Here is a 12717-nt window from a genome sequence, read left to right as displayed (position 1 = left end):
CTGTGTGTCAACAGTACTATAAACTGCATATATTCAAAGTTGAGGATCATGATCTTACATATACATGTATTCATACAAACAGAAAAAAGCAACATGGTGAAAATGTTTTTATATTTTACTTCTCTCGAAGAGTATTTTATGTCTTGCCCATTTGATTATATTTTCGCAGTTTTTTTGACAAAGCCTGTAAATCGTCATGTGTGAAATTCAGATGATTACTGTCATAGTATTTTCGGAATGCCTTTGCCAGATATTTCGAATAAAACCACGGTTCTGCGAACCATTCATCAAAGACTCCATATTGTCCATCTTCATCGAAACGTCTTGGTGCTGGACAGCCATAGTGATCAGTATTTGCTATATGTGGCGTAGGGAATTTATTTTGCATTTTTGCTTGATGTATTTCGTGAATTTTGCGACATATGAAACAATCAAATCCTTGCATGTGTGAATAGAACTTTTTCGGAGTCTTCTGAATTGCACTAAAATCGCCCCAATCGCGATCTTCCATATAAGAGATTAGGTTCCGATTTTCTACTATTCTTAGGGATTTGAATTTCAAGTACTCATTATACTTTTCATCATTTTTGTCCAACTCTTTTAAGTAATCAGCAAGTTGTTGAGCACTTTTAAAATCTGATACCAGTATAGCCGACGTATTTGAAGGAAGATAGTCCTGAAATGTATATTGTGCCGTTACTGTACATTGGTGTTAGAGTGCTGCTCACTAAATGCTAGAAGGTAAGTATTTAACCCTGGTACTAAATAACACCTATGTTATTTGTCTTTGGAAAACTCTTAAATGAGTTCATAAAATGTCACTGTATTACCTTTACGTTAGGTGAACCGAAGACAATTGGTACGGAGCCTAGTCTCAGCGGACGCCACAACTTCTCTGTGATGTAGTCGTCACATACAGCATTTTCCATGGATAGGGTAAATTTGTATTTTGCTGCCAGCTTAAGGAAGTCATCATGATGCATTCCAGCCATACTTTTGCCAAATTCAAATCTGATGCTATAAAAGAAATGTATTTATTAATCCATGTATCCAAATTCATAGATATTATGAATTTATGGTCAGTTTTTGAATACAGAGAGAATGTACAAATATATCCCAAGTCGTTTATTGTGAAACGTGTACAAACATATTTGGCAATATGATAAGGAGGTCGCTTCCCTTTTTAGTGTGTGTGTATGCATTGGACTACAGTGTAATTTTACATATCGTCACACATTCATGTACAGATGTGCAATCCTTTTCTTGACGATTTTTCTGTTTTTCGTTCTTGGGTCTTGCAAATGATTGTCCAAATTATACTATTTAATTGTATTTCAGAACTTGTGAAACATAGAAATATTTCAATTTTGACGCCTCACAGTGTGTATACTAGAATTATGAAACTTTAAAATCATTTATAAGACCAATGCTGTAACGTGATTTCCTGCAATTCAAATTAAGTTCATTATGACAGTATGACAGCTCCACCATAAAGTTCTACATACAATGCACATGTAATATAGGAGTTAACCTGTTTTCACCGTGTCTGTTTTGTCTATGAAATCTTCATACAGTATGCTTCAGAATACAAATGGAAATATTTCATCCCACTATCATTCTGGAACAATTACACTGTATAGCTGAAATTTTGACGATAAATCAATATTGCTCCGATCATCCAATCACCTGAAAAAGCACACCTGGTGAGCACGATTACACCAATAGCTACATGTATATAGGTTGTGTTTTCGTTTGAAGATCATGCATGACACATGGCCCTATATGACATGTGTAATGAATATCATCGAAGGTCTTTTGCATTTGGTCCAAGTCTTTGTGAGACAAAAGCTTGAAATTCCTGAATGCTCTGACGAACAAATTAGTCGAAAAAAAAATAATTTTCATGATACTTATGTATGTAATTAAGAATAAAACTTATTTCTAAACCTATATATCCTTAAACACATGTACACAATTTGTCATTACGATCGTATTTACAGCATCCGAGGTTACTTCATGTTTGTTGTACCAGAGACATAATCATTATGTATCTTATTCTACCCCCCGCAACAAGTTGTGGGGGGGGGGGTATACTGGAATCGGGTTGTCCGTCTGTCCGTCCGTCCGTCCGTCTGTAGACGCAATGGTTTCCGGACTCTAAAGCATTATCCTTTCCACCTACCGTCACCATATCATACATATGGACTACCCATGGGATGAGGATGTTCCCTATCGATTTTGGGGTCAAAAGGTCAAAGGTCACGCGCACTGGACATCGAAGTAGCAATATGGTTCGGTTTGTCATGCCATTTGTTTTTTACACTCAGAAAAGAGGTAGTTTATACCTATTACCAACACCCTTTGGGAGATTGGGGTAAGCGGGGGGTATTCTTAGTGAGCATTGCTCACAGTACCTCTTGTTGTACCCAAATTCTCAGAAGAATACATCAATTCGATTAATCATAATCTGTGTTATATTGCTCTTTAGAAAAATGTTGAAGTCCAAGATTAGTCTAAGGTTATCGCACTTTGAATTCTATAGGTTAGTCTAAGGTCATCCCACTTTGAATTCTATAGGTTAGTCTAAGGTCATCACACTTTGAATTCTATAGGTTAGTCTAAGGTCATCACACTTTGAATTCTATAGGTTAGTCTAAGGTCATCATACTTTGAATTCTATAGGTTAGTCTAAGGTCATCACACTTTGAATTCTATAGGTTAGTCTAAGGTCATCACACTTTGAATTCTATAGGTTAGTCTAAGATCATCACACTTTGAATTCTATAGGTTAGTCTAAGGATATCACACTTTGAATTCTATAAGTTAGTTACCACATACTGTTCAGGGAGGTCTTTATTGTGTAAACATCTACCATAGGAGTCTATTTGGATATGCTTTTTGAGAAGTTTTACAAACTCATCCCTATCCGAAGGTGCCCCACAGTCGCTTTGGATATAAAGTACTGGCGCTAGATTCTCTGTCTTCCTCAACGCAGACTTGGTTTTAGTATCAACGACGAACATGTTGTCCTGAAATGTTGCAATAAAGTGTTAAACTTTATTTTTAAAAAATCCCAAAAGGTATAGTTTTTAAGCTTTACATCTGAAGATGTTTACAGTTCAGAAATTTTCAACATGTTTCAATGATTGACATGAAATACAGAACACGACATTATTAACTTTAAAATTCAACCAAGATTTAAACTTATTGCAAATTGATAAACAATTAGAAATTAGCTCCATTAAGCCTATTTTTCAAGTAAATTGAATCTTTTTTAAAAGGCTCATTTCAATAAAGATAATTTATCATAAAGTACTTGCCATTAGGTAGTCCAAGTTAGGAAGGTGCTGAGTGGGGAGAGGGTAGTCAGACTGTCGTTTGAATGTCGATGTATAATTAAATAAAGAAACAATTTCCTCGTGTGAAAAGAGATAGTCGTTGTTTTTGGGCGATTCCTCGTGTTTCAGACCCCAGATATGGTCTGGATTCCGCGGTAGTGGCATGTCCGCCAGCTCCAAAGAGGTCCCGTAAAAAACAATAGCCTAGGGAGAACATAGAGACATGCATGTAACATAAGTATTATTGTGGCTGTTTTAGTTTCGTGCTATCATATGTATACCTTCTGACTCTAATTATATAAAATGCTACACATATACTACATTATGGTAGTTGGTTTAGGACAGGTGGGAGAATTTTTTAAAGAAATTGTTCCCACGAAATAAAATTCGTTCCCACGAAAGAAAATTCGCTCCCTCGAAATAAAATGCGTTCCCACGAAATAAGATATTCTCAATTTTCACTTATCAAAGGACTACTAAGCTTGAAAGCATCACGAAACAGATCACCTATACATCAGTTAAATAACCCTTAACGTGCAGTCTGTGACAATGCACTTCTCTGTTCTTATTAGCCGCTAGTAACCACTTCCTCTGCTATTTCGCTGTTTTAAAATCCATTGCTTGAGAGAGTCCTATTAATCACAAATTTAACTGAAATTTTACCTTAACATCTTTGTGAGATTTTAATGCCCTGTTCACACTGACTCGACATTTGACCTCTCCACACAGTACATCGTCGTCTGTTTTCCCACCATAAGTGGTCCACCATAATATAACGGGAAGAAATGGTGTAATTTTATGATCTTTTTCACTGAATTGTTGGACCCTCTGTTCTAACGAATACGGATCATTATTTGATCTTCTTGCTACAAAATATTAAAAACATCTCTGTTCTTCTTTGAATGTATACAAGGCTATGTACTAATGCAAAAAGGAAAATACTTACTGTTATACAAGGCTATGAAAATCAACACGAAACATAGCAGGAATTTGCAATGATGCAGGCATTTTCTTAACTTCCTGGTAGAAATGTAAAATACATCTATTTTAGTTATAAAATCATATTACATTTATGCACACAAACTAATTTCTTATCCACAATTTTGAAGACAGCGTGGATGTGGTTTTAATATTGGTCAATTGACCTTGCATCATTAACTGTCTTACTAAATCAATTGATATCTTTAAGTCTTACCGAAACATCGCTCACTGGACGACTAATGGTTGCCTCTGTAATGCCAAATGATACGAAATGGTTTTAAACATCAGAGATAAGCTTTGAAAAACCCAGTTGAAACACTAAACATTTGTATATTTTTCTCGTTATAGGCATTCTTGCTATCCTGAAAGGAAACTTATACTAGTATACCTTTTGTTTTAGAAAGTGCCCCACTTTTCTGCGACCTCTCCTCGTCTTGAGCAATTGTGTCTTTTTCTCATTTCTGAAATCATCAAATAGATAAAATATAAACTGTAGTTTCTTCACCTAACGCAAGATACTTCTCGATCAAATATAATGGTCACAGATTGATTTCTATTCATCCTGAGGTAGTTATACGTGGGTTAATTATACATATACAATGCGCATGCGATCAATAAAGATGCAGCGCCAGATATAGGTTATACATGCACCACAATCTGATATATTTTGTTTTTCCTGAAAGTGAGATTTTATTTACACAAAAAATAAATAAATGAATTAAAAAAAAACACAACAAACAACGTTAATAAATAAAGCAGAAATCTGAGCATTAGGTAATAACGGGTGAAGTGTCAGTTGACAATCCCAGTATTGATCTGTTGACCCAAACTGATTCAACAGTGAATAAATCCATTAATGTTTTATATCGGTTCAATAGCAAGTAACAGATGAGTAAGATATACGATTGGTTTTGATGATATTCAACAATGAGAAAATCATTCGCTACATATAGTGTTAAAAATGCATAAAACGTTTTCTTATTGGCGTTATTTATAGAATACTAAATGTTCTTGTTTTACCTGAGTTCTTGACAGATTTAAATGACACGTCGGTCATCCTCATTGATAAAGATTTTGTATTAACAACTATGGAATGCCCAGTCTTTTGTTTATTCAGATAGACTAGTGGGTCATTGTTTACATCATAAAATTCATACACAGCTGTTCAAAATACTCGCGGACTTGCACGCACTTCATTTGTTTCTCTTTTGAGATGGATTATTTATTATCATACGGTTAATTAATCAGGTACCATCGTTGTAAACAATATATTTTCTTAAAGTTGAGGACACACAACTTATCAGCAGTGAGTGACAAGTATGTAACGTAAAGCGGAAAATTCCGGTTACAGTATCATAAACTAAAGATCTTCACATAATTATGTTTGACAATGAGAACTGGTGCAGTTAATCGAATACGAGCTGCTCATAATGAGCAAAATTTTCTCTACTTTGGTATCGAAATGAAAGATATATTAGAAATGTAATGGGTAATAATTCATTTTCTATGGATACTTTGAAAATATCTCTTTCAGAATACAGAGTCATCTCCCTTTCCATCTCGGTTTTATTATTTTATCAAATGAATCCCATATGAACTTAGTTTTGTAAGCAATTTCCGGTACCTGTACGGTGTACTTAGAACTGTAAACAGACGGTAGTCGTAGTAATTCTAGATCTGATTTCACCCGGATGCAGATGTTACGAATCATCCATAAATGTAGGTTTAGGGCATGCATCAAATTATTATACATCGTTTCTGTCATTTATAGGTCAATAACTGAATATTGGGAATTTATTATATGCCAGACCGAAGGTCGTTTAGCAGTAAAGCGGATCTAATTGCACATTTCCCGGACTTTTTCGGCAAGTGGAAAAATAACTTCGAATGCATTACGGTTCCATATTTAAATCAAATCAAAATACGAAGATAAAAAAAAATAATGTCTCTTTTCGATTGGTGTTTGCAAGAAATGAGATTTCCCCATATAAGTCTTATATGTTAATAATCACAAATGAGTGCCCTGCAAAATGGTTGGAAGCGTCGATTTTGTACTTCCGGTAAACATGATACGTTCGAGATACCTTTCCCGAGCTTGCCAGAAAGACCCGACCAACGAACTAGGATGAACATGTTTCTTGATATTATATGCGCTAAGCGCACATTTGTCAACACTTTGGTAGCAGACGGAAGTGTTTACGTCATTATTATTTGTAAACAGATGTGACGTCAGACAGCATTTCACCCAATGACAGGTTGTAATAGTAAGTTAGATCGTTATAACGAAAATTGAATTTGCGAAATGTTGACTTTAAACGAGGCTGTTGAGACCCCTGTAACATCAACTTGTTTGCCAGTAGCATGGCTCCATTTAACAACTGCTCATACGTAGAACAAACTCTTGCGTATCGAATCGGTTGAGATACATAAACACCATACGCAGGTGACAATGGATTATTGCTACATAAATGGGAATCTGACGATGGAGAAGCTGAAATCATTTTGCTTGTCATAAAGTTAATTTGTTTGTTTGGCTTTAACATCTATGTTAAGTAAAATATCTAAGTACGAAGCAGATGTGGAAGACTCTGTAGTGCTTTGATTTCGAGTTCACTGGGATACATCGAATCGACATACGAATGAAAATGATTACTGTTAATAGATAAAACGTCGTTGATATATTTAAATGTCGAGTTGAAGGCCACAGCAAGAGATTTTTTTTTCTTCTCATGTAGAACCTTTTGAATAAATTCTGCCTCATAAGAATATAGAAAAGGTCAGCTAATAAAGTTCTTGCCCATAGGAATTCCAACAGACTGTTGAAAAACCTGACCACCAAAGACTACGAAGATATTTTTAATGAGAAACTCCAGCATGATTTTAATATCAACTTTAGAGTACGTAGAATCGGAGTGATGTTTAACAAAGTAAATTTTTGAATGTCAGACTGATCACTAGATATGAATATTTCCTTTTTTGTTAAAGAAGCAACTGTCTATGATGTCAAAAAGTGTATTCTTTTAACTTATCGCGAGGAATGGTCGTGTATATTATTGAAAGTCATACGTTTTAATGTTGTTGATTTGATAAAAATATTGTATTTTCAAATTTACTAAAAGTTTTTTAGAATCTACATTTGATTTACATCACTTCTGGCATATGTTGTGGCACAATACGTTTGAAGTTTCTCTTTCACAGCTGTTAAAATTTCCGTGAGGAGCAAAGATCGGGACCCGATAGAACATTTACTGGATCCAGCAGTGTATCTATGTTTTAAAGGTTTTGTCAAGTATAGGAATCAAGTATATGTACAGCAATGCATATTCATTCGTCCAGTTGACTGGGATATTGAATGTAAGTATTTTGATTCTCCATATAATTAGGTAGGCAGAACATATGAATATATTTAAAATTTTCCAATTGATGTCTGTATTATCAATATTTCAAACCTTTAAATTTCAGAATAGATCTTTTACTCATTGCTTGGAATCTACCAAACAAGACTGGAATGCAGTTGCACAATTGTTGGAGCACACTCTACATACTCTTATAAAGCAGCTACCACATATCACCTCTGTATTCCTACGTAGTGATAATGCGGGATGTTACCACTGTGGAAATTTGTGGCTGTCATTGCCTTCCATTAGCCATAGAACTGGTATGCAGATTACATGTATACTAATCGTGGATACATGCAAATTTGTAACTGAAGATATTGTTTTATTTATATAGGTATCTGTAATTCTATTTATGCATTCAACGATATAATAAAAAGAATACCATCAAAAAATCAATGATACGTGAATCAATTGAAGGAAACAGTAATTGAAAGATTCCACACTGTAGTCGGATTATTATTCTCTTCAATTGAATTAATGATCAATTTAATATAAAGATAATCTTTAATTCTAAGTCATTTAAAAGTACATTCATTTAATGTAAGATATTGTTTATTCGTTTGCTGAATTAATGATATGTGTATCATGATTTGAATCATTCCACGCATTGTTTTAATGAAGATTATTGGGAAAGAATAATAATTCAATGCTTGTATTAATTCAAATATGTCAAATAATTCACATAACAATATTCAGGGTTCTAAGTCAGTATTATACACATGCATTTCAGGTGTCCTAGTCAGGAGATATGACTTCAGTGAGGCACAAAGTGGAAAATCCTATTGCGATGCCGAAATAGCTCACATGAGGGCAAAAATTCGAAAAAGTGTGACAGAGGGAAAAAGTGTTTTAAGTGCTTATGATATGAAGGCAGCCCTTGATGAATGTGGAGGAATCACAAGCTGTCAGGCAGCACATGCAGAAATCATGATTTCCCCTTCAGATTCAGCCACTTGTCTTATAAAAGGAATCTCCAAACTGTCAAACATTGAGATCAAAGATGATGGATCGCTGCATGCTTGGAGATCATATGATATAGGTTGTGGACAGAAATTAGAAATTCAAAATGATCAGTTTACAACAGTGATGAAAGGTAATACATGTGTGCATATAGAAAACAAAATCATTTATGTTACTTTATCAGTCAGCAAAAGCAATCAATACACCTTTCATATATATATATATATATATATATATATATATATATATATATATATATATGCAAGGTGAAGATAACGAACAGTGATCAATCTCATAACTCCTACAAGCAATACAAAATAGATAGTTGGGCAAACACAATACACTTTCATATATATATATATATATATATATATATATATATCCAAATTGGGTTTTTTAAAAATCACAGTGTCCAGTATAAGATATTTTATAATCATTTTATAATCCTCAGGCGTTACTATTTTAAAATTTAACACCTGAGGATTATAAAATGAAAGCACTTGCGTTAAAATTTTAACTTTGTGTACTGTTTATTCTATTTCTTTTAATATATATATATATATATATATATATATATATATATATATATTTATATTTATAACCTTTTGTAGGTCATTGAAGATCATTGAGGACTTTAAGTTGCCATCAAAAGTAGAAGGATCTATCAAAGCAACACCTGTAGATAATGGTTTTGGTTGTCCAGAGGGATGCAGTCAGGCCTTTTCATCTTTTAATGCTATGCATGAGCATTGCCTACTTGGAGACCACAACTTTGACCTCCAGCAAATGACCACTTAAGACAAAATCAAGTTAAGATGATATGATGCATGCACCAATTTGTCTGAGATGCTGAACATTTCAAAATTTGATCATGACCAGCAGAGCAGCATAGTGCAGGAATCCAGTCAGAAGAGTGACCAAGGATGGGCATTGAAAAAGGACAGGAAGAAAGTGCGTTTCTCAGAAAAAGTAAAGGCATATTTCAAATCAGGGGTTTTTTTATGGAGAAAACACTGGAAGTAGAGCTAATCCTTCTGCCATTGCAAAAAACATGCGTGTGGCCATGGAAAATGGCATAAAAGTATTTGCATCATCGGAGTATTTGGAATCCAGTCAAATTGCTTCCTTTTTCTCCAGATTGGCTGCAGAAAAGAAAACACAGTCCAAACGTCCTGAGGACATTGAATCAGCCTTATCTCTCATTGAAAAAATAGAGGCCATTGAGGAAATAACAGCTGTATTATCCAATTGAATTGTGTTTACATCTGTTTGCTTTCAGTGCTTATTTACAATTAATATTAGCACATCAGAATTTTGATCAATGTTTTTTTATTGATACCTATTATGTGTATGATGATTCTTGAAAGGAATTTATTATAAAATGCTGATACATTCATTGTAATGCATGTTGCTAAAGTGAAATTGATTTCCATAGATACTCTAAAAGAGAATAAAGCTGTAAACATTTAGGTATAATAATTTTAGGAGCAGCTTGGATATAGTTATGTTTATTTACATGTAGATCTGATAATTTTACAAAAGTAAAATTGTCGATATGTATTGTAAACTACAAATTTTACCATGAATGTAAATTAATTCCAAAGACGTAGACATAGAATTCATGTCAATGGAGAATTATATGGTGATGTTTTTGTATTATACTCTGATTTCAGTGCAATTGTATAATACAAATTGAAATTTTAGGTGTGTTGTTAAGGAAAATTCATTGTTATGGAAACATGGTTAAATCTAATGTCTTCAGTGGGTCCAACATGTCAATAGAGAATTTTATTGTGATATATTTACATGAAATTCTCACTTCAGTGAAGTTAATAGTACAATTTGAAATTTTATGGTTGTTGCTAGGTGGGAAAATTGGTTGCTATGGAGATATGGTTAAATGTGATGTCTTCAATAGGCCTGACATATCTGTAGAAAATTATATGTTGGTATAATTGTATCATATCCTCACTTCATTGCATTTGAATCCTACAACTTGAAACTTTATGTTTGTTGCTAAGGATGATTGGTTGCTATGGTGATATGGTTAAGTCTAAAGTCTTCATTGGGTCCGAATTGTCACTTAAATATTGTGGAGCATTATGAATTGTATTTATTATTAGTGAATATTATCATTTCAATTCATACATTGTAAATATTCATGTTTCAGTGTGTTATAAATGGGCCCAAAATAGTTGCCTAGCAACCATTACTGTGTGTGGTTCCGACTCTTTTGATTTTTATTTTGAGTACACTTAATATTCCTTGTTTTGAAATTATGCACCAGAATTTGGCACTTTTCCGAAAATTTTAGTAATATGTATTTAAAATATCATAAAATTGTCAAATTTACAGAAAATTGTTTGATATTAAAACCATGCCTATCCCAATATCCTCTACATGCACCATATAACAGTATTTCATTATTATTGTATATTTTTATTTTGAGGTAACCCTTGCCTTTCCCAAATAAATTGTCACTTTATTTTAAAACGTTTTATTTTCTTCCATATACAAATTTCAAAAAGTGTGCATTTGTTCACTTTGCAATTCACTATGCACTGGTTGCTATGGAAACCCAAATACTGAATTTTCCATAGTAACCGTTGTCGCACAGAATTTTTACTTTGTATGTCATTATATACCATTGTAACGAAGAGTTATGGAAAGTTTTGTTAAAATCCAAGATTATCAGTATGCCACCTTCTGCATGATTCTTACAGAGACTAGTACTTAAAACTGAAGCATGGTTTTGAAGAATTTCATCTTTTGAAAGGGCAGTTGGAGTGCAAGTATGATTCCCAAATGTGGGATTAATGCCGAGTTCGTTTAAAATCAATATTCATTTCAAGTTGATTTTCACTATTTAGTCCTTAACATTCCTTGTAGTTTTGTGTTACTGTTCCTCTTCATGTTTGAAGTTACATCATGATAGTTGCAACTGTTTTTCATATTCATCATGATGCTGAATGAAGGAATTTTGATATTTTTTTTAGCTGTATTATATGTCAAAATCAATCAATCATTTTCAGTGGCGAAAACATTGAATTAAGAGTGATGGTGAGGGAGTGAGAAGCAATGCATGTCATAGATCATTTTGTAATTCATAATAGTTTTACTCAAATTTGTTAACACATAAATATTGCATGATATATGGACAGGATTTATGTTTATGAATCACCTGGTACTTTGAAATAATATACATTATGTCAAATGAGAGTGTCAATAAAATATCAGAAATGTTGTGAAACTGTGGGATTGACTCACTTTATGCTGTCACATGTGATGCAATGTAAATACAGCTCCATTGCAACGATGTTCGCGTTTTTGTTTTAAATGTCGACGGCTAAATTGCGCGTCTCGATTATGAAAAGAGCGATAACTCTACAGAAAATACGATTTATCCATTGAATGTTTGATCGAATTATCGTTATGTAGGAAAGGACGTAATTTTATACTTATTGTCGTCAACAACTTTTTGAAGGGAAAGGCAAACCAAAAAATTTACATTATGATAGCCTACGGTGTATTACGATTAATTATATGATAAAAAAATTGTCATACTATTCTGTTGATATACATGTACGGCCTAGATAAGCTTCAGTACTAATTTGAAAACGTAAAAATTGAAATTTCCGCCATCTATAGAGGCTGCCATGCCATGTCTTTTGTATTTAAGACCACAAAAATCAATAATTTTGACATCACACCGTTTGTTCCGGTTTTGATGAGATCCAAAGATCATCAAAGATGTGCATGTGGTAGATTTTACGAATAAATAGGTTGATGTCTTCCTGTCAAGTAGAAAAGTGCACTAATGCAAAGGGGAAATGTGAAGAAAGTATTTTCTCTCGAACTTCCTGACCCAACCAAGTCATCGGGAACGAAAAGACTGTAAACTGTGGATCCATCATTTAATTTGCGTAATACATTGTAGCAAGTTGAGGTTCGAGACATTTACATGACGAAAAAACATGTACCGTCTGCCTGGTCTGCGACTTGACTAAACGTCTTCTTTTTTTTTAATTTCTTGCAAAAGA

The 12717-nt window shown here is 33.6% G+C and overlaps 1 protein-coding gene across 1 annotated transcript; it reads right to left on the bottom strand.

The window, feature by feature from the left end:
* Positions 1 to 101: 101 nt before the first annotated feature.
* LOC125672252 (alpha-(1,3)-fucosyltransferase 10-like) lies at positions 102 to 5400 on the bottom strand. Its single transcript, XM_048908437.2, has 9 exons — positions 5340 to 5400; positions 4708 to 4780; positions 4534 to 4568; positions 4285 to 4358; positions 4002 to 4204; positions 3321 to 3542; positions 2839 to 3029; positions 831 to 1017; positions 102 to 676 (listed from the first exon to the last, which is right to left on the bottom strand). Exons 3-9 carry the CDS (start codon positions 4539 to 4541, stop codon positions 137 to 139), a joined length of 1425 nt encoding a protein of 474 aa, XP_048764394.1. The 5' UTR covers positions 4542 to 4568; positions 4708 to 4780; positions 5340 to 5400; the 3' UTR covers positions 102 to 136.
* Between the last annotated feature and the right edge of the window lie 7317 nt (positions 5401 to 12717).

This window comes from Ostrea edulis, chromosome 4, assembly GCF_947568905.1.
Source record: "Ostrea edulis chromosome 4, xbOstEdul1.1, whole genome shotgun sequence".
NCBI classification, from domain to species: Eukaryota; Metazoa; Mollusca; class Bivalvia; order Ostreida; family Ostreidae; genus Ostrea; species Ostrea edulis.
Note: the sequence above shows the minus strand (reverse complement) of the source record. Positions and strands in the feature narration are given on the sequence as shown.